Source organism: Hippopotamus amphibius, chromosome 5 (assembly GCF_030028045.1).
Source record: "Hippopotamus amphibius kiboko isolate mHipAmp2 chromosome 5, mHipAmp2.hap2, whole genome shotgun sequence".
Lineage (NCBI taxonomy): Eukaryota > Metazoa > Chordata > Mammalia > Artiodactyla > Hippopotamidae > Hippopotamus > Hippopotamus amphibius.
The window spans coordinates 174,555,499-174,577,881 of NC_080190.1; the positions used below are offsets into that span (position 1 = coordinate 174,555,499).

General features: G+C 52.9%; 1 protein-coding gene across 2 annotated transcripts; it reads left to right on the forward strand.

Moving 5' to 3' along the window:
* The first annotated feature begins 11,259 nt into the window (after nt 1-11,259).
* COMMD5 (COMM domain containing 5) lies at nt 11,260-15,367 on the forward strand. Of its 2 annotated transcripts, none has more exons than XM_057736891.1 (2): nt 11,260-11,337; nt 12,334-15,367. In XM_057736891.1, the coding sequence occupies exon 2, from the start codon at nt 12,390-12,392 to the stop codon at nt 13,062-13,064; it is 675 nt and encodes a 224-aa protein (XP_057592874.1). In that variant the 5' UTR covers nt 11,260-11,337; nt 12,334-12,389; the 3' UTR covers nt 13,065-15,367. The 2 variants fall into 2 exon arrangements, with proteins under 2 accessions (XP_057592874.1, XP_057592873.1); XM_057736890.1 differs by lacking the exon at nt 11,260-11,337 and adding an exon at nt 11,351-11,726.
* The last annotated feature ends 7,016 nt before the right edge of the window (nt 15,368-22,383 follow it).

Sequence of the window (22,383 nt, forward strand, 5' to 3'; positions counted from 1 at the left end):
AGGGCGCCCCGCCCATCCTGGGGTCCCAGTCTCGCCCTGGAGACCCGCGGGGCCGGAAGCGGCGCTGTGGCCCCGCCCCTGCACTTCCGGGCTGCCGGGGGCGGCGGCGGAGCAGAAGTACGCTCTGCGAGCTCGGTCCCGCGCCGCGCGTGTGTTCCCGCTTAAGGCCTGGCTGCTCCAGGCGGCGCGCCGCGCTCGCACAGCTGGGCTCCTCTTCCTCACGACCGCGCGTTCCAGATAAGCTCGAAATCCTGGAGGCAGAGTTGCGGACGAGGGGAAGGGACGGGATGGGGGACGGAGAACCGCGTGCGCCCGAGGACCGCCCTGCCCGCTGGGTTGCGCCGCACGCTCGCGTCTGAGCGCCAGGCTCAGGAGGAGCGAGGAGGCCCCAGACTTGAAAGTAAACGCCGTGCGGAGTCGTCACGCGCGGTTAAAGCGCTGACAAGCGCTGCTGACGCTCCTGCTGGAGACGCGGGCGGTGCTGCCCGTGCGAGTGCGGTGAGCGGGCCTGAGATGCAGGGAGGCCGTAGGTAGGGCATTGGCGCTTCCAGCCGAGCGGTTCCACTTCGAGGAACGTACCCCAAGGAAGTGCAAAGGTCATAAAGACAAGGATTCCCTCCCAGGGCTTTTCTATAATGGGGGAAATTTGTAAAAAACCCATTTTTTATAAATTAGGAGAAATTTTTCGAAATAGCAAAAGTTTTCAACAATATTGTAATTGGTAAGTCAGTTGTCTTCTGTCCACTCAGCTGAACATTGCGCAGCCATTAATCCATTAATGTGCTTTTCAAAGAAATTTTTTGGCAGAGAGTAAAGCTTATGAAATAGAATGTGGAAAAACGTGTTACAAAAGTGTATTTATGTTCTGATCTCAACTGTGTGTGTGGGTGTTTATATTCATTAGAAAGAAAGCTCCGTGAGGTCAGGGAGAAGTGTTTTGTTCACTAGTGGGTCTCCAGCCTTGCAACTGGAACACAGAAAGCATGCTATAGCTACTTGGTGAATACTTGAATAAAAAGATAAAAGACTGAAAGGAAATACATCACTCTAGTTGTAAGATTGCAGAGTGCATAGGTGATCTTTCTTCTTCACATCTCCTACAAAAGGTACATGACCACTTTGTGAGTTTTCACAAAGCTGAAGCATTCTCACCTGATATGCCTTCTCTTTATAGGGTTATCGTTTGCCAAACAGCCAAGCAGTCCCTGCATAAACAGTACAGTGGGTGACAGGGTCACAGGGATTGCTACCACAGCAGCTAGGTTGGTTTGCCACATCTCCATAGATTGTGTCAGCAATGGGCACAGAAGGATGCAGGTCGTTTATTTCTTGTTCAACCAGCAACAGCAAGGTCAGCGTGGTGCCAGCTCCCTGTTTCCCTAGACCCACAGGATGCCAGGAAGCACAGATGGCAGATTCCTCTGCTGCTAAGGCATCAGCTCCAAACCAAACTGCCTTCAGGCAGTTTTGTCCTGCAGCTGTGGCCCAGGGGCAGGCAAAATGGAAAGTCTATGAGCCAATGGCATTGCACCTGTTTCTGCAAGATTGATTGTCTTCCTTTGTTCCAGGAAGAGCCTCTGTGTTCTGCCAAGACTCAGACTGCAAGTCAGCCTTGCCCGTGTGGCCAGTGTGGAAATGTGCCAAGCTTCAGGGGCGTCACAGCAGAGCTCGTCCCTGCACTAATGACCTCCCTCTTGCTAAAACCAGTGGGCATTTTTTTTTTTTTGGCTTTTTACTGATTTTTTTCTCTCTCTCTCTCTCTCTTTTTTAGGCTCTTTATTGGAATATAATTGCTTTACACTCTTGTACCAGTTTTTGAGGTACACCAAAGTCACTCAGCTGTATTCATACACATATCCCCATATTCCCTCCCTCCCACCCAGTGGCATGTTTTAGTGTTCATCTTACTTGACCTCTCAGAAATACTTGACACAATGGACTCTATCCTTTAAAAAAAAAAAAAAAAACTTTTAGGGATTTCCCTCGTGGTGCGGTGGATAAGACTCTGTGCTCCCAATACAGGGGGCTGGGGTTTGATCCCTGGTCAGGGAACTAGATTCTGCATGCCACAACTAAGTCCACGTGCTGCAACTAAGACCTGGTGTGACCAAATAAATAAACAAATCTGTTTAAAAAAACCTTTCAGATTGATGTATAATATACATACAAAAGTGTACAAGCAGTATAAATGTACAACTCAATATAAATGAAATACCACAAAGTAAACATTGCCCAGGTTAAGAGATAGAACATTAATAGGACTCAGAGACACTCCATATGTCCCCCTCAGAAACTAACCTCACTTTTCTGCCCCCAAATAATTATTATCCTGACTTTTAAAAAAATGTTTTTTTTTTAATTTATTTGGCTGTGTCGGGTCTTAGTTGCAGCACAAGGGATCTTTCGTTGCAGTGCGTGGCACAGGTAAGTGTAGAGGTGGGGATGGGGCTGCTGAGAAGACAAAGTGGGTGGGCAGAGGACAGGGAGTGAGCCTGGGTGGCAGGGAGGGCCTCTTGCTGAGGTCGCTGAGAGGTAACAGGAAGGAGCCAGGAAACTACTGGGGGCATGTCTAGATGGATTCTCACTGCCCTCAAGCTCCCCTCAGCCCAGGCCCTGGTCCAACAGTATCTCAATGGAACCCAAGTCCCGGGTAGTGAAGCTTTTGTTATCAAGACTCTTGGAGCCAGGACAGGCAGGACAGGCAACTGCACAGGGGAACTAGTGGTCCTTCTCTCCTGGCCTTGGTACCCACGGGCCTCCTCTAGCCAGGAGCTGAGGTCTGAATCCCTGCCTTGTGGGAAATCTGGCCATGTTCATCTCGCTCAAGTGTCCCTAAAGCCTCAGGCCAAGCCAGACCCCACAAGTGAGCCAGCAGGTGTGACAGTGCCCAGGCCTCAGACAGCTCTCTTTATGCCCTGTGTGGGCGGGGCCCTCCTGAGCATCCTTTGTGATTTGAAGTCCAGGTCCTCGGGGATCACAGGGGTGGGACTAGTCCTCAGGATTAAGAACATCACCAATGAAGCTGACTGCCCTTCCCAGCAGGCAGGACATCACACTAGGAAGATGTGAGCCGAGACCTCCTAGGAGGGAGAGGGGAGCCACGTGGCCCTGTGAGACCCCCAGGGCAGGTGGGCAGCCCGGGACCAGAGGTTCCAGGGTCACTTCTTTTTGTTGGGGTCTGCCATCCAGGGTAGCTGTGTGTGGGCGGCAGTGATCAGGCAGATGACAGTGATGAGGGACTTGAGCAAGGCGAAGGGAGTGGTGACACAGGGTCCATTTCAAAAAGACCCACAGAGCTAACTAAAAGTCCCTAGGAGAAACTGAACAGGTAGAGGAGGCAGCAGAAGAGTTCACTCCAGCACACAGGATCGACAGAGCAGGTGTGCACGTGGTAGATGTCAAGGGCTGAATTTCAGACGGCTCATTCCCCTTGTGACTGTCACGCCTGGGACCACAGACCCGTGGGTGAGTGGCTGGTGGCTGCATGCGAGCTCATGCTGCTGAAAGAGAAGGGTGGAGAGGATGCAGCAGGGCTGGGAGGGCAGCAGACACCCTGCAGAGCACCGATTGTCCACACGTCCAGCATGGCTCGAAGCGGGTCTCTAGATGGACTCACGTGGCATGTCCATCCAAGGCATCCAGAAGCCCGCAGAACAGCAGGAGGAGGCCGTGAGGGGCACCAGGGCAGGAAGCAGGAGGAAGTGATGGCCGAGACAGTCTGGGCACTGTCAGGAGTCGGGCACCTACAGGGAGGTATCTTTGCCTGGCCTCGTGGAGACCCTGTGCGCCCAGGACCCTGTCCAGAGGCACCGGCTCTGTCCACCCACCGCACGTGGATCCCTGGGGTCCCAGGCGCTCAAGATCTTGGTCCCGGACCTGTGCCAACCAACCGGGTGCGGGGGGGCGCAGGGGGCACACTCACCGCCTTCCCCCTTCCGAGGGAGGACCCCCGCCTCTGCCACTCCAGCCCTGCTCAGCCTCTTGGAACCTACTCTTCTGTGCTTGTCTTTGCAAAACTAGACAAAAGAAAAAGAGCTTCACATCTTTATTTTGCAAAATCCTCAGTGTTGCAAACCTCTCAGGAGAAGCTTGTTTTTATACTTAGAGCATTTAAAATAATGTCAACCTGTTTGTTTAAACCTTGTCCCGTTGACAACCTGTGGAGATTCAATTAAGCAGGTCTAGAACACCACCTGGGAGACACATCTTGCAAATTGACACAACGAGAATGTTCTAATCTGTGACCGGAACACTGGTCCATGGCTCCCAGTAGAAAGCCAGGAGGGACAGAGGTGGCAGCCCGAGCCCTGTCGAGCTGAGCACCAGGCCCTGGGGTGCAGGCCTGGGCAATACAAGCAACTCCAGTCGAGGAACAGGTGGAGGCCGCGGTCCAGGGAGGCCCATAAGGAAGGGACCCTGGCTGCTGTTGGGACTGACACCAGCATCAGGGGCACATCAGGCCCTAACTGGGGAAGTCAGTTGAGAACAAAGTGAAAGAAATACTCAGTAAAGCTCCAGGGAAGAACAAGAGGGTCCCCAGGAAAGAAACAGGTTCCATCCAAGTGGATGGGATAAAGGGTGATAGGAAAAGCCAGGTTCCCATGTTAGTCAAGGTGCTCTGGAAAGCAAGTGCCAAGAAGGGATTAAACATGCAAGGATGTTACCAGGAGAAATACCTGTGGAGAGAAAATACAGACCTGGGATAGGCTGGTTGAGCCATCAGACTGCAATGCAGGTTTGACCTAGAGGGAAACAGAGAGAAGCATGGCCAGAAGCATCCCAGGCTGCCAAGCAGTCTAAGGCAGGCTTGGCAAACCCAAAGTCAGCTGCCAAATGAGTCCCAGCCTCCCCCAAACAGGCCTGCCTACTGCTGCTGCTGTGCTCATCTTCGAGGGGGCCCCAGAGACGCCTGGTGACAAGTGTGTCACCTTAGCACACTTCCTGCAGCTGGAGGTCTACAAGGCACCGTCTCACGACCGCCACACGCACCCCTTGTGCTCTGCAGCTCCGACTCATCAGTTCAGAGATCTGTGATTGCCCTGAGTCTTTCTTTCTGAAATGAAACTCAGAAGTTTACCAAATGAATAGACTCCAACGCTGAGGTGGATCTCTGGACGAAACGTTCAGTGGGTAAGGATCTGTGCTCCCAGTGCAGTGTCCCCAGCTTGAACCCTGGTTGGGGAACTAGATCCTGTATGCCGCAACTATGAGTTCGCATGCTCCTAGGAAGATCCCATGTGCCGCAGCTGGGACCCGGCACAAATAAACAAATAAATAAATATTTTAGAAAATAATAAAATAAAGTGTGTTCCTTGTTTGGATGCTACACTGTGGGACTCCATACCTGTGGACAAACCAGTCTGTAAGCCCCTAGTGGTGCTGGCTGAGCTTCTGCAGGGAAGGCAAACTTTTCATATTCATGGAATCATACAGTATGTGGCCTTTTGTGTTTGGTTTCTTTCAATCAGCACAGTGTTTTGAAAGTTCATCCATGTTCTAGCATGCCAGGATTTCACTCCTTTTTTATTGCTGAATACTATTCCATTGAATGGATATAGCACAATATGCTTATGTATTCAGCTGATGTACATTCAGGTTTTTCCATTTTTGGTTATTGTGAATAATGTTGGAAAGAACATTTTGTGCAAGATTTTGTGTGAACATGTTTTCATTGTTCTTGTGCATATAACGAGGGATGGAATTGCTGGGTCGTATGAGTATTTCTAACTTTTTAAGATTCTGCAAAACTCTTTTCCACTATAGCTGTACCACTCCACTCCCACCAACAATGTAGAATAGTTTCATTTTGTCCATGTCCTGTCCAACACTGTGTAGATGAAGAATGTTGCCTACCATATCAGTAAACAAAGGATGTTGTGGCCATCAAACCAGCAACCACTGCAGCCACTCTCAACTGTGCACCCTGAGGGGATTCGGGATGGAGAAAAGCAGGATACTGACCCTATATACTTAAGGTGCAAATCCAAGGAATGATTTCAATGAGCCCAGACCCTTGCATCTTCCCACGTATAGAAAAGTGCCCTAGGGACTTCCCTGATAGTCCAGTGGTTAAGACTCTACCCTCCAATGCAGGAGGCTCAGGTTTGATCACTGGTCTCCACATGCCGTGGGGTGCAGCCAAAATCTTAACAACAAGAAAGCACTAAGTTCCTTAACTTGAGACCTCTGGTTTTCTTTAATTAACAGTAATCTTTTGATGTTCCGACTACTTGGTTTTTGTTGCAAAACTCTTATATATTCTGGTTTTTCCCTTACCTCTTTTTTTTTTTTTTGAAGAACTCATTGTATGTTTATTATTCACAGTTAATCACTACCAACCAAATGCTATCCACAGAGTTAAAGGATTAAGTACACAGGTCTTTTTATTTAAACACTGATTTTCTTTCATTCTTTTTTTTTTTTTTAATTCTTCAGTTTTACAGTCAGAATCCTTTTCCATTCTGTGATCCAAGGCTTGATAAGCACTATTCCTTATATCAGCCAGGCTTTACTCTTAAAACACAAACACAGGTTTTATAAATTTATTTATTTATTTATTTTTGGCTATGTTGGGTCTTCATTGAGAGGCATGGCCTTCTCAGTGCGTTGGCGTCTCTTGTTGAGAAGCACGGGCCCTAGGGTGTGCAGGCCCAATAGTTGTGGCTCACAGGCCCAATAGTTATGGCTCACAGGCTCTAGAGCGCAGGCTCAATAGTTGTGGCGCATGGCCTTAGTTGCTCTGAGGCATGTGGGGTCTTCCCAGTCCAGGGCTCGAACCCGTGTCCCCTGCATTGGCAGGTGGGTTCTTAACCACTGCACCACCAGGGAAGTCTTCTTTTAAATACATACAGACAAAACTTATTTATGCAAGTCTTCACGATATACACCAGTTCCAAAATAAAACAATCCAATGGTCCACGTGCAGAGTGCCAGAGATTCCTTGTATCATCAGCAAGGAGAGGAGAAGCTAGTGGAGAGAGGCAGGGAGAGGTGGACGCTCGGTCTGGGAAGACAGCGCCTCCTAGGCCTCGGGAGCCCTGGGCCAAGTCCGGCTCCAAAACCAGAGTCCAGGGGAGTTGCTGACCGACTGCTTCAGAAGCCAAAGGCCATTACTAATTCCCGGTGGCCCCATTTTTGTTGAGGGAAGGGGACGGTTGGGGAGAGGATGCTCACAGGCTCATCGCCATGAGGGAAAAGAAGGCAACAGGAAACAGAGCTTTGCAACGGACTCAGCCTTCCTACATTTCCAATCTTCTTTCCAACTGCCCCTGCGTCACAGAGACATTTCCTTTTCAGGGGGTTGGGTGGAGCCGCTGTGAACACACTCCGCTGTGAATGGCTGGCTCCTCCCTTACTGCCTCGGAGCAGTCCCTCTGGGTTATCTGAGATGCTGTCTTCCTGGCTTAAGTCCTCAGAAAATCTGCTGCACAAAACATAATTCTCAACTTTTAGGTTGTGCCATTTTTTTTTTCAGTTGACACTTGTATTTGTCTTAGTCTGTTTGGGCTGCTATAACGAAATACCATAGATTGGGTGGCTTATAAACAACAGTAATTTATTTCCCGCAATTCTGAGAGCTGGAAGTCTGAGACCAGGTGCCAGCATGGTCAGATTCTGATAAGCACCTCTTCCAGGTTGCAGACTGCCAGGGTCTGGTTGTGTCCTCAGAGTGGACAGGGCTAGTCTGGCACTGTGGTCTCTTAAGGGGCACTAATCCCATGTGAGAGGGCTCCCGATCCCGACCTAACTACTTCCAAATAGGGTAACGTTGGGATTAGGGTTTCTACAAATGGGTTGGGGGATACACACATTCAACAAGTGCCGGGTCTGTCTCTATTCTGATGCTGTGAAACGGCACCTCATGTGGCTTCCACTTGCATTTCCTTAATGACCAGCAAAGTCCAACATCTCTCCAGGTGCTCATTGTTATTCTATATCCTCCTCCGGGAAATGTATATTCAAATCCTCTGCTCATTTTGTTAATGGGCTCGTCTGCCTTACTTTCATTGACTTTTTTTGTTTGGCCGCACCACACGGCTTGCAGGGCCTTGAACCCAGGCTGATCTCGGCACGGCAGCAGTGAGTGGTGGTGAGAAGTGAGATTTTTTTTTTTCTTTAAGAACTTTTATTGAGATACAGTTGACATACAATAAACTGCATATATTTAAAGTGTACAATTTGATTTTTTTCTTATTAGTAATGTACCTAAGGCAATCCCAATCTCCCAATTCATTCCCCCCCAAACTCCCCACTCCCACCCCGCTTTCCCCACTTGGTGTCCATGGTTGTTCTCTACATCTGTGTCTCTATTTCTGCCTTGCAAGCTGGTTGATCTGTATCATTTAGAATATCATTCTAGGGGCTTCCTAGGTGGCGCAGTGGTTAAGAATCAGCCTGCCAATGCAGAGCTCACAGGTTCGATCCCTGCTCCAGGAAGATCCCACATCCCACATGCCGCGGAGCAACTAAGCCCGTGTGCCACAAAAAAAAATAAAATAAAATAGAATATCATTCTATATTCCACATATATGTGTTAATATACGATATTTTTCTCTTTCTGACTCACTTCCCTCTGTATGACAGTCTCTAGGTCCATCCATGTCTCTACAAATGTCCCAATTTTGTTCCTTTTTACAGCTGAGTAATAGTCCATTGTATATATGTACCACACCTTCTTTATCCATTCATCTGTTGATGGACATTTAGGTTGCTTCCATGTCCTAGTGTTACTCGGTGGAGCTAAATCAGACTCCATGTTAGATCTGTTTCTTTGACTTTAACCTTTGCTTTTTGTTGCTTTTGTTATTGTAATCATACATGATGGCCTGCCTCTGGGAATACTGCCCCTCTGCCTGAATGTTGAACTAAAGTGCCTCTGTTCAGCCCACCAGACAATCTGCCCTGCCCACTTGTGTGACTGGCTGAAATTAACATATCCCCTCACTGAGGCTGGTTATTCCCAGCTATCTTTTGTAAGACTGATGGCCCTTTAACTTTACTTCCCCACAGCCTCTCCCTCTCTGGTTCTATAAAACAAACTAGCATCCAGACCCCAATAAGATGGTTTTTTGAGGAGACATTAGTCTGCCATCTTCTCAGTTTGCTGGCTTTCAGAATAAAGTCGTATTCATTGCCTTAACACCTCGTCTCCAATGCACTGGCCTGTCGTGATGCAAGCACAACGAGCTTGGACTTGGTAACACTGGCTATTGTAAATAGTGCTACAATGAACATTGGGGTGCATGTGTCTTTTTGAATTATGGTTTTCTCTGGGTATATGCCCAGCAGTGGGATTGCTGGGTCATATGGTAATTCTATTTTTAGTTTTTCAAGGAACCTCCATACTGTTTTCCATAGTGTCTGCACCAATTCACATTCCCACCAACAGTGTAGGAGGGTTCCCTTTTCTCCAGACCCTCTCCAGCATTTACTGTTTATAGATTTTGTAGAATGATGCCCATTCTAACCGGTGTGAGGCAATATCTCATAGTTTTGATTTGCATTTCTCTAATAATTAGTGATGTTGAGCAGCTTTTCATGTGTCTCTTGGCCATCCGTATGTCTTCTTTGGAGAAATGTCTATTTAGATCGAGAAGTGAGATCTTAATTCCCTGCCCAGGAATTGAACCTGGGTAGCCTGGATGAAAACCAGGAGTCCTAGCTGAGGCAGGTTAATAACAAAACAGGGAAGGACAAAGCAAAAATAAGAAAATGCAACCCCAGGGAGTAAATAACTTATGGCCTCTTTCACAGGACCCTGCCAGGGACAGCACAAACATCTGGGTCAACGAGAAAAGAAAAAAAAAAACTAACTTATGCACTCTGGCTTCTGTACATTGCTTCTGCACATTGCTTCTGCATAGATATACCTAGCTATAGGCTCCCCAAAGCACGGGAACTAGTCTATAAAAGGAGAAACTCTCCTTGTTTGGGGCTCAGTCTTTGGATGTGAATCCACTGGGCCTGTACTGGTACAATAAACATTGCTTCCTGCATTACAAGCCTTGGTGTCCTGCCTACCTCTACCAATTCCTCCAAAATAGCCACCAGACCAGCAAGAGCTAGAGGCTAGAAGCTGTTTTTCTCTGGCTCTTGCCCCCAGTGAAAAATGCATTTCTCACGGAGGCTAAAACTGTAAAAGCAGGTACAAAGTTTGTTGTTAGAGACACAGCATAACAGAGCACACAGAGCAACAGTCTGTTAAGACAGAAGCAAGGCAGAGAGGCACACCCAGAGAGAAAAGGTGTGGGCATCCCCCCAATGAGGAGGAGCACAGTAAAGAGGCGTTAAGTCATTTATACAGGGCATTTCTTCCAGTCTTTGCTTACCTTTGACCAATTATCTGGTTTCTTTTTCTGCACGTGCCCTGCCCTAGGACCCTCCCCATCATGTGTGCCCAACTCTTTTCCAAGATGGATTTCAGCCCAGAGGCCTTTGGGAAAGGCTTAGCATGACATATTATGGGGTGGTGCCCCCCGCCTTGACCTCCAAGGAGTCTTTCTGGGCATGTATAATGTCTCCCTTGCCCCAAGGATGGGGAGTGTCTGACCTCTTGATCTCTTAACAGGGTTTAGTCGCTTTCTGTCCCTGCCATAAAAGCATCCAATGTCCAGTTATTTACCCTATTTCTGTTGCTTTCTTATATCAAAGAATCTTTCTTACAGTGAAGATACCAAAATATAGACAGGAGTCCAGTCATAAATATGTAGCTCTAGAGCCCCTTTGTCTCTTGCCTCAGGAAATGTAAACAGTGGCTGGTAATGAATGCCTGGCCTGGAGCTCATCTTCTCTGCTTCATGAGATATAAACGGGAGGCCAGTTGTAAATGCCTAGCCGGGAGCCCATCTATCTCCCATCTCAGGGCAAGGGCAGTGCAAGCCCTGCGGTCCTTAACCACTGGACCAGCAGGGAACCGCCCCCCACCCCCTGACTTCTTAAAACACCACTTTAAGCAGATAACTGCACATCCCATCAATTAACCCATTCAAAGACAACAACGGAGAGGTAACGTTCCAGCGCATTTTTGTGCAGGTCAGCCTCCTGGCCCAAGGTCTCCATTCGGCCCCTCCCCGCGCCTCAGACCCCAGCTGAGACCCCCGCTGCTCCGGTCCGGCAACCCACGCGGAAGACGACCGGAAGCGCGTCCTCCGTGCTCGCACCCGTAAGACCAACCAGGAGGCCTAGGCCCCGCCCCTCGAGCCGCGGATCACCGAGGGCGGGTCCTCCCGCGGTCCTAGAGCTGCCCGGGGGGGGGGGGGGGGGTGCGGCATGTCTCTCGGTTGCTTCCGGGAACGACGCCCCGCTTCTCCGCTGCTCTCCGCGGGGGACGCGCGTCAGGTGCGGGGGCGGCGCGCGGGGCGCGGGGGTGGGACTGGGTCGCCCTGTCCGCCGGGCGGCAAGCGCTCTGGAAGCCGGAGGCCGATGCGGCAGCTCGGGGCGGGCCGCAGGGCGCGGAGCGCATCCGGGCGGCGGCTCGGGCGAGCCTGGCGGGCCGCCTCCGGGCTCTCCTTCCTGCTGGCGGGCGGCAGCGCGCGGGCTCCCGGGAGCGGGACCTGAGCGGCGGGGGCGGGCAGTGGGAGGCCGTCCCGGTGCTGGCCGGGCGCTGAGGGAGCACGCCCGAGTGCCGGCGTGGACGGCCGGGTGAGGGGCCCCGGCCTCCTCGGGAGAGCGCGGTGCGCGGAGGACCGCAGGCCCGGGTGGTGGCGCCTCGGGGACAGCTCCTTCAGGTAACGGCGCGGCCCTTTTCTCCAGATACTGCGCCCGCCTCCGTTACCACCGGCGCCTCAGCCCCGCCTGAGGGACGCCTGTCTGCCCTCCCCTGTGCGGCGCGAGAACAGCGGGGACTTCTGGGTGCAGGGGCCTGGGCTCTAATCCTTGACCGCAGCAGCTGTTTGCGGCTGGAGTTGCTCGTTGCCGGGGTGGGAGCGACCATCCGCTCCTGCACAGCCGCGCGAGGCGTGGGGGGGAGTAGCTGAGTGATCTCCGAGTGGGCAGCGGTAGCGGCCGTTGCCCTGTGCCCTCTGGACCTTTCTTCTCTTTCGTTCTTTAATCCATTATTTATTCGGAGAACTTATGTGTGCTCTCCTGTTTCCTGGTTCTCTTGCTTCTCTCCTCCGCACTTCATGTCCCTTTCCTGCTGGCACGTGCCTCCCCTTTTCCAGGGACTGGAGAGGGCCCCTCTGCTACCTGCTTCCGGGGCACCTCCCGTCACGCTGGCTGTCATCAGTGGCTCACACCGTCAGCCTCTGGGAGGTGGAGACTATATATCAGTCCTCATTCACCGGGCCCAAAGGACATGGGAGTCACTGGGCTTCTCTCCCATCCCCCCTCCAGGCAGTTGCGGCTGGGACCTCCTACTCCGGCTGCAGGTCAAAGAGCAGGAAGCAGCGATGTCTGCCGTGGGTCCTACAGCTCCACACCTGCATCGCCCTGGTGACAGTCACAGTGACTGCGTGAGTTTCCTGGGGGCCCAGCTGCCCCCAGAGGTGGCAGCAATGCCCCGGCTCCTGGGGGATCTGGACAGGGGCACGTTCAGAAAGGTGTTGAAGCTGGTGGTCAGCAGCCTGCAGGGGGAAGACTGCTGTGAGGCTGTGCAGCGCCTCAGGGCTGGCACAGACCTGCCCGAGGAGCGGCTGGGTGCCCTAATCGCTGGCACGCACACCCTGCTCCAGCAGGCGCTCCGGCTGCCCCTGGCCAGCCTGAAGCCCGACACCTTCAAGCACCAGCTCCAGGAGCTCTGCATCCCCCAGGACCTGGCCGTGGACTTGGCCAGTGTGGTGTTTGGGAGCCAGCGGCCTCTCCTTGATGCTGTGGCCAGGCAGCAGGGGGCCTGGCTGCCCCACGTTGCCGACTTTCGGTGGAGGGTGGACGTGGCCATCTCCACTAGCGCCCTGGCCCGCTCCCTGCAGCCCAGTGTCCTGATGCAGCTGAAGCTCTCGGATGGGTCGGCCCTCCGCTTCGAGGTCCCCACGGCCAAGTTCCAGGAGCTGCGGTTTGGTGTGGCCCTGGTTCTGAAGGAGATGGCTGACCTGGAGAAGAGGTGCGAGCGCAAACTGCAGGACTGAGCCTTGCTCACCAGTTCCCCTCTGGTCACCTGGGACAGCTGGCTCAGACAGGAGTCTCCAGAGTGAAGCCTGCACTTCCCAGGAGGCACTCCAGTGAGTGTCTGAGTGTAATCGTGTCTTTCCCTAAGTGAAGACGACAGCTATGTCTTTCCCTTTTTTTGGAAGTAAAGCAACTATAGAAAATATGTCCTCCTGGGTGGGCATCAAACTGCAGGCCCCCTCCCCCCAGATGTCAGTCGGTCTTGTTGCCACCCACTGCTCTGGTGTGGCCGCGTGTGGTCTGGTCACAGTCTGGGGTCCGGCCGAGGCCTTTGTGAGGACACACAGGTTGCTTAGCCTGGCCCCATGTAGCATCAGAGCTATTGCTTCTTTGCTTTTGGGAACCCTGTGTTTCAGGGTGCACATGTCATTCCCCTGTCTTAAATCCCTGACTTTATGGAGAGCATTCTAGTGGGGAGGGGGAGGCATTATGAAAGGCATACTATAAACAAATGGTGTAGCTTGTGAGAGGATGGGATTGATGCAGGAAGCAAGCAGCCTTTGGAGATGGGAGGTGGGGCTATGGGAGAGTTGGGCTGTCATTTTAAATTGGGTCATGGGGTGGGCCTCCTTGAGGACATGGTACCTGAGCAAAGACCTAAAGGAGGCGAGGGACGCTGGGTGGAGGGGGCAGCCTGTGGTGCACAGGCCACGTGGCTGCCTCCAAGTGGGGGGAGGCAAGTGGAGGGCACAGGGGGCAGGCCTGGGGGCCTCCCTAAGAACGTTGGCTCAATTCTGAATGAAATGAGTGTGATATGACGGTTGTTTTTAAAGGATCACATTGGATGCTGTGTTGATAGCAGAGTGTAGGGCAGCAGGGTGGGAAGTGGGAGTCTGGTGGAGTTGGTGGTGGCAGGGGAGAGGGGAGCAGGGGCCTTGCCTGGGTGCCTCTAGGCTGGGTATCTCAGGCAGCTCAGACTGCCATAGACCAAGTGGCTTAAACAACAGAAATTACTTCCTCACATTTGTGGAGGCTGGAAGTCTGACATTAGGGTGCCGGCACCATCAGGTCCTGGTGAGGCCTGTCCCCCAGCCTGCAGACTTCCCTCAGTGTGTGTGTGTGTGTGTGTGTGTGTGTGTGCACGTGTGCGTGCATGTGTGCATGTGTGCATGTGTGAGAGAGAGGGCTCTCTTCCTCTTACAAGGGCACCAGTCCTATAGGATCAGGGCCCTGCCTTTACGACCTCATCTCACCTTAATTACCTCCTTGAAAGCCCCATCTTTAAATGCAGTTACACCGTGGGTCAGGGCTTCAACATGGAGGTTTGGGGGACACAGTCAGTCCATAGCAATGGGAGTGTGCAGGGGAGAGGGGAGCACGGTTCTCTCCTGAGTGCCTCTAGGGTGGGAGTGTGCAGAGTCCATGGCCAGCCCTGCACCCTCCAGCATAACTGCACCCCAGGTAGGGGGCCTGGGGGTGCCCCTGCCTCCATGCTCTGCTGTGCCAGGAAACCAGGTCACAAGTCTGGTAGGATTAATAGGTCCAAGCATCATGCAGGAACTTCCTCTGAAAACAGCAGATGAGCATGGGTGCCCGTGCGGCACCTTGCCGTGTCTATGCTGGAAGCCCCTGCCCTTCCCCAGTGCCCTCTCCCTGCTCCTGCTCTACGGCAGGACCCATCAGGAGCAGCAGTGGTTGCTCTGTGCTGTTCCCAGAACACTCCCACGATCTCAGCTAACTAAGGCCTTTCCCTGAGTGAGGGTCCTGGCAAGTGAGGTGCAGGCCAAGGGCACAGAGAGGAGGAGGCTGCCCTGGGGGGCTGCTGTGCACTCGGAGCTGGGGTTTCAGAGGCCAGGCCCCAGGTGGGGCCCTGTCCTGCCTCGGCTGAGGGTGCAGTCTACCCTGGTATCCTTCAGCGTCAGCTGGCATCCTTGGGCCCTGCTTCCCCAAGGACAGGAGCTGGACTGGGCTGTCCTTGCTGCTGCCCAGGCCTACTCAGAAGGACATGCACAGGTAAGCTGAGCACCACACTGCCTCAACCAGTGACTTTCTGTGCTGTGACTTCTTCCTCAACTGTTGGGCATGTGTCAGGAATATGTACTCATTATAATACATTTGGAAAATCCCCAAAAGTAAAAACAAACAAAAAAAACCTAAAAAGAATTGAAAAGCCTCCTTGACCATAAACAGTCACGGAGAAACTGTCTTGACCAGACTTGACATTTACAGTGTGGGCTGTCTCTGTGTGTTTAACTCTTCCTGAATGTGACAGTCTAACGGCTGCAGAACGTGCATCCCCCCCCCCCACCCCGGTGGGCGTGCTGAGTTTCTCTTGGGCATAACAAACAAAGCACCACAGACCGGGCAGCCTATAAAACAAAAGACTGACTTCACAGTGCGGAGGCCAGACGTCTGGGGTCAGGGTGCCAGCAGGGTCCGGTGAGGGCCTCTTCCTGGCTGCAGACTTCTGTGTCCTTACGTGGAGGGGGGGGCAAGGGAGATCTGTGGGGTCTCTTATCAGGGGGACTCCACCTCATGACCTAAGCACCTCCCAAAGGCCCCACCTCATAACACCCTCACATTGGGCATCCGGATTTCAACATATGCATTTGGGGGACACAAACATTCAAACCAGAGTGACTTCTGTATTTCCTTTTTTTTAAGTGAAAAATCACAGTGATATTATGCAACTAGAGATTATCATACTGAGAAGTCAGTCAGACAAAAATACCATGTGATATCACTTATATGTGGAATCTAAAATGTGACACAAATGAACATATCTACAAGACATAGACTCCCAGACAGAGAACAGTGTTGTGGTTGCCAAGGGGGAGGGGGTGGGGGAGGGAAGGAGTGGGAGTCTGGGGTCAGCAGATGCGAACTGTTACATGCAGGATGGATCAACAACAAGGTGCCACTGCTCAGCACAGGGAACTGCAGTCAGTGCCCTGGGATGCACCACAGTGGAAAAGAACAGGAAAAGTTGTATCTGTGTATGACGGAGTCACTTTGCTGTACACAAGAAGTTAGCACAACATTGTAAGACAATCACAATAATGTCCTTAATAAATGGTAAAAGGATTTTATATATTAAAACTACATAGGGCTTCCTAGGTGGCGCAGTGGTTAAGAATCCGCCTGCCAATGCAGAGGTCATGGGTTCGATCCCAGCTCCAGGAAGATCCCACATGCTGCGGAGCAACTAAGCCCGTGTGCCAAAAAAACAAAACAAAACAAAAAACTACATAGAAGTAGGAACAGAGGAGGCAGAACGCGACATTTTCCACACTGAATCCCACCAGCATGTGCAGCCCTCTGTGTTGGCTTTGACTGCGTGTCGTGTCTTGAGAGGAGACCGTGACCACCTCCGGGCCGTCGGTGTTGGTCCCCGAGGAGCCAAGGCGCGTGCTCGGGCGCCGCCGCAGCCGAGCGCGTGGACTCGGGCTCGAGGCCGCCCGCCCCGCGACACGCAGCTGCAGGGGGGGCTGGCGGTCCGTTCTCCCCGGCCTTCCCTCCCCACCTGCTGGTGGCAGGGGAGGCTCTCCGTGCCTGCCCCGTGCCCTGAGCGGCTGCCGGCCCCAGAGGGAGGACACACGCTTAGGCTGAAGGCCGCCGGCGCGGGGCCGTCTGTTTTGCCGGCTACCTCGGCGAAGCTGGGCCGGTGCAACCCGGAGTGGAGCCCTGGGGTCCGAGTCTGGCCGACCAGCCCCTGCAGGTGCTCCGAGCTCCGCCGCCACGGAGGGGCCCCGTGGCTCTAAGTCCTGCTCCTGGAGGGAACGCACACCCCCTTCCGGAGGGACCCCAGGAGGAGGACAGCGCTGTCACCTGCAGCCCCCTCATGCTCTCGGCAGGCCTGGCAGGCAGGGATGCTTTCTGACTGCGGCTGGGAGCCCTGGGCGTCAGCACCGGGATTTGTACACCATTTTGCCCGCCAGGCTACAGAGATCCCGTGTCCTTGTGGCTCCTGGCCGGGGCTGTCTGGCTCTGTGTCCCCAGCTCTGTGGGTATGTCCACCCTGCTAGTCCAGCCCCGGGCCCCAGCGGGTCAGCAGACTCTGGCAGGGCCTGGGACCCCTCGGAGGCACCGTGCCAACGCGCAGCGTCTGCTCCCATCTCCACCCTCCCCCCGGGTGCCCGCAGGCAAGTGGGGATGTAGAGCTCTGCTCGCTCTCCTGCTTCCCTCCCCCACCCCCAGAAGGGGCCGTCTGTGACTTTTAAGTCACTGGTCAGGAACATCAGGACCAGAACATTGATCTCCATCCTCGGGAGGCTAGACGGGAGACTGCATGCGGTGGCCCTGACCGCGCTGCCCCGCCCACAGCAGCTGTGGGCCAGCCCCACCCCCCTTGCCCAACTGCTCCACTGGGAAAGGGTAGCACAGTCCTGCCTCCGCCCTCTGATGAGCTGTTGACAGCTCTGATCCTGCAAACCCTGGGTGGTTCATTTGTGAGCCCTCATGCTTCTGTCTCAAGGAGGGACACACAGACAAGCACTGACACAAGGCGTACAGGTGGTAAGTGGCTCTCGTGAGTCGCAGAGGATGGGCAGCAGGTTGTTCCCGGGATTGTTGGCTCCTGGGGCTGGATGGAGCCAGGGGATGAGGGCACCAGCCTCGAGGCCACGCGCAGGATTTTGGCCTTCCCCGGGGTGCGAGGAGGCAGACGCTATCCAGCTTGAGAAGCTCCCTCCATCTGCAGGGCCCAGGCTTGCAGGCCAGCAAGGGTGGCCCTTCTCACCTGCGTTGGAGGTGGTGAACTTTTCTCTAAAGGGCCAGAGAGTATTTTAGCTTTTCCGGTCACAATGATTCTGTCAACTCTGCCACCATAGCTTAAAAAACAGCCCAAGAGAACATGTAAACTAATGGGCATGATTACATTCCAATAAAAATGTCCTGTGGACATTGTAAAATTTTTTATTTACTTATTCATTTTCTTTATTTAATTGGCCGTGTTGGGTCTTTGTTGCTGCATGTGGGCTTTCTCTAGTTGTGGCGAGTGGGGACTACTCTTCCTTGTGGTGCGCTGGCTTCTCAGTGTGGTGGCTTCTCTTGCTGCAGAGCAAAGGCTCTAGGTGTTTGGGCTTCAATAGTTGTGGCATATGGGTTCAGTAGTTGTGGCTCATGGGTTCTAGAGAGCAGGCTCAGTAATTGTGGTGCACGGGCTTAGTTGCTCGGTGGCATGTGGGATCTTCCTGGGCCAGGGATCGAACCTGTGTCCCCTGCATTGGCAGGGGGATTCTTAACCACTGTGACACCAGGGAAGTCCCAAGGACACTGAAATTTTAATTTCATGTCACAAAATTTTTCAACCACTTAAAACCCATTCTCAACTCCAGGGCCATACAAAACCAGGTGGCGGGGGGTGGGGGGGGAGTCTAGGCAGGGGCTCTAGTGCTACACGTCCTTGTGTGCCTGCAGGGCCTCCTCAGGCTGCAGAGGGACCACCCACCTTCACCACTACCCCAGATCTGGACTCGAGGGCAGGGCTGGCCCCATCCACCTTTGTCCCCAGGCAAGAACAAGACCTTGCACAGAGAATGGACATTTGCACCTGGAAAATTAAATGTGTGTAGAAACTCTTGATGCTGGAGAATTTTCTCTCTTCTTTGGGCCTCTAAAGCCTCACCTCAAAGCCTGGATGTGCCCCAGATGCACTATTCATTCATTCCACATTTCCCAGACTCTGAGTGCAAGCCACACATAAGGGGACACAGGGATATGAAAACCCACCTGGGGGACTTCCCAAGTGGTCCAGCGGCTAACACTCCGAGCTCCCAGTGCAGGGGGGCCCAGGTTCATCCCTAGTCAGGAAACTGGGTCCCACATGCTGCAATTAAGAGTTTGCATGCAACTAAAAGATCCTGCATTCTGCAACTAAAAAAAAAAGATCCTGCAAGCAGCAACGAAGATCCCGTGTGCCACAACTGAGACCCGGTGCAACCAAATAAACAAACAAACATTTAAGAAAACCCACCTGGGCTCTGCATACACACCCTTCTTTGTGAAGCTTCCAGAATGCTCAAAATGTCATATATCAAAGCTTAATCTGATAATTGAGACAAAAAGCAATTTCAGGTCAAAATTATGGGCTTACTTTATTGTCTCCAAAAGAGAAATCCAAAGTATTTTAAAATCTACTCTGGAGTTCTGGAAACTCTGTTTTGGCTGCACCAGAAGTCTTGTGGGATCTAGTTCCCTGACAAAGGATTGAACTTGGACCCACAGTGAAAGCTGGATCCTAACCACTGGACCACCAGGGAATTCCCAGAAATTCTTAAAATGAGTTTACTGGTACGTTTACTGAAGGCCCAAATTGGGAAATGTAGCTCAAAAGTAGAGAATAAGTCCAGTTTCGCAGGCAGCCCTCTCCTCTCCCTCCCTACAGAAGCAAACAGCACATACGATGTGCGCAGATGCTTTCCCTGTACTCTGAGATCTCAAACCCGTAGTTTGAACTCACAATGTCTCGCCAGGTGAGACATGAATACCTCGCATTTTTTTTCACATGGACCCAGCTAAGAAAGAGCTCCTCATCCTATACTTCTGCAGTCGGTATTCTAGAATGGAATGTAGGGCTTGAGATTTATTTCTACTGAATTCTTGGTTGTATTGGGACATTTAAGTGAACAAACCACACTAAGAACAGAGAGGAAAAATAATCCCTCAAAGGCTGGAGGCATGAAGTTTTACCCAAGTTAAGTTGTCACTCGGTCAGAGGCAACCTGCAAACAAACGCCAGCTGTGTTCCAAGAATCTTTATTTGGTCACATTAAATGTGATGTCAATGTAATTTTCAAATGTCACAAAATAGTCTCCCCCCCATGCCCAACGATTTAAAAATGTAAAAACCACCCGTAGCTCTTAGGCCTGTTAAAAGGTGACAGGTACAGTAAACTTCTGAAGTTGATTTAAGCAGCACCAAGCCAAAGTGGTTAACAGCCCTGCCAACAGGGGACTTGGAAGCAAAGCCAGCAAGCACCATATCCACTACAGCTGAAGCAGCTGCCTTACTCCTTGGCTGTCTGTGATTAAGTTTCTCGGAGATGAGTACGTTTACAGGACTGACTCTGGCTCAGGTTTTGTGGGTGTATAGGTCCCAGGCTTTACAGCCACCTAGCCCAGTGGCCTCAGGCTGATCACCAGGCCTCACAGATGTGGGCACAGGCCTGAATCTGGCCCACGGGCTAAGCAGTCAGCCAGCCCCTGACTTAGGACTGTGTTGATCCAGAGAGAATCCAGGTACTGAAACAGACCTAAGGCTGGATCCTCTGGCCCTTTCTGGCTGGCCTGCAAGTGCTGTCAGGGCACAAAGGCATTCTGCCCGGCACAGAACCTGGAGTCCAGAGGCTTCCACCCTTTTGTCCATCGCTGCCAGGAAGTGGCCAGGAGACTACTCCCTTATGGGGACTGTGCATCCAGTGACAGACCATCTTCCTAGCGCCAGGAGGAGGCGAGGGCATGGGGAGGCTCTTTTAACACCCGACAGCACCAGCGGAGGGTGGGCGTGTGGAATGTATACCTGGGACCTTGACTTGTCCCATGGTTGGGTGGCTCACAAAGCCTAAGATACAGCCCACTCAGATAGGCCCACCGTGCCCGGCTCTGAAGGCAGTGACCACCTGGTTGAGCACAGCAGCCGAGGCCGGGACATAATCTCTGCACAGTCTGTACAGGTCCCTGCCCTCTTGCACTGACCCTTCAGACACAAGTTCTAGGTGGAGCAGGGACAGCAGGGGAGCCAGGGTTACAGCTGCTGCAGGGGGCACACTGACTGCATGGCGTCCTCAGCCCCGGTGGCAACACCCCTGAAGGTGCAGGTGCAGGCTGGGGGACGATCCTCGTCCCCAGAGACAGCACTGCAACCTGAGAACACGTCACACCTTGTGCTGCGAGAAGCGGCAAATCAGGCTGAGCTGTTGCGGGGTTGAGTCTCTGTACACGTGCTAAGAATGGACATTCACATGAACTCGACCATCCCCAACCCCGCTGTTCCCAACCCCACCGGGCCCTCGGGTACACATGGAGATGCACTTGTTTCCCAATACAAACCCACAGGCTGCTTTTGGGCCATGTCACACAGGGCAATCTGGGCTTAACCCAAACAGTGTGATGGTGACCCAAGTCGTGTTGCAATAAACCCTGAAATGACCTATGTCCCTTAGGGTCACCTGTCCGTACATGGGAGAAATGACCCCTCTGTGGGATGCAGCCCTTCGCCCTGTGGTTATTGGCAACGACACCAAAGATCGGCAGGTCTCAGGGCATGGTGCTAAGTGGTAGCCCGGGCAAATGACACTCCTGGTCCTGAGTCCCCACTGCTGAGTCCAGGGCCCCAGGCAGGGCTGGACTCAATGCTACAGTCACCTTCATCCTGCAGCTGGAGGCCTTGATGAGATGCTCTGTGAGCTGCTCTGCAGTCCCAGCCTGTCAGTCGTTAACCAGAGCAGTGGATAGAGCGGTAATCTTCCCTGCATGTTGTTTCCACCCGTGTCAAGAAGGCCAAGTGCCCTGACTACCTTACCCGGGCCATTTCTCCAGGCAGTGCTGGCAGAGAAAATCCAGGGAGCAGATGATGCTGGTGGAGGGGGCTTGCTCACACTCACCTGGTGCTCAGCACCCGCGGGGCCCTCTGCCCTGGGACCTATGGGGCCCACACGACCATGCTGACGCACTGATCCTGGTGAGCAGGCATCTCCATCTTCCGTTGGCCTGTGAACAGGCACGGGCTCACGTGTCTGCTTGCAGACCTCCCACTCTGGCTGTCCCTGTGGCTGGAGTTATGAGGACGTCTGGCCAGCAGCAACCAACAACACACATCCCTGCTTCTGGTGCTTGTCCTCGGGACTGAGGTGAGGCTCCTGCAGTGCTGAGTGCCAGGCCTGGGGTCTCAGCAAGGGCTGCTTGTTTAATTCTCATAACCACCCTAAAACAACACTCAGGAGGGCAGCTGGGCTCTGGACTCAAGGTGGGCAGGTGACACTGTCCCTGGGCCCAAGTGCTGCTTCTGGAGTGCCTGCATGGACCCAGCTCCTCTCCAAAGAGGCTGGCACCAGGACCTTCAGGCCATGGGTGGCTCCATCCCTGGGCTGCTCTGCTGAGGGAGTCAGGTGAGGAGGGCAGAAGGGGAGCCCAGGCACCCCTCCTGGGGCCCTGAGCTAACTCGAGTGAGCATATCCTTGCTGCTGAAGCCAGTCTGAGTACCTGGAGCTTAAAGAAGACATCCTGGGTAACTTTCAACCCACTTGTCTGGCAGGGCTCACAGGGCTTGTCTCATGCCTCTTCCTCGTTTGCAAGACCTAGGGTCTTCCATCTGTGAACTCAAATGCTACACATGTGCAC

Bases quoted from the DNA above. Each gene is read 5' to 3' on its own strand.
- COMMD5 (XM_057736891.1), top strand. From the start codon at position 12,390: ATGTCTGCCGTGGGTCCTACAGCTCCACACCTGCATCGCCCTGGTGAC.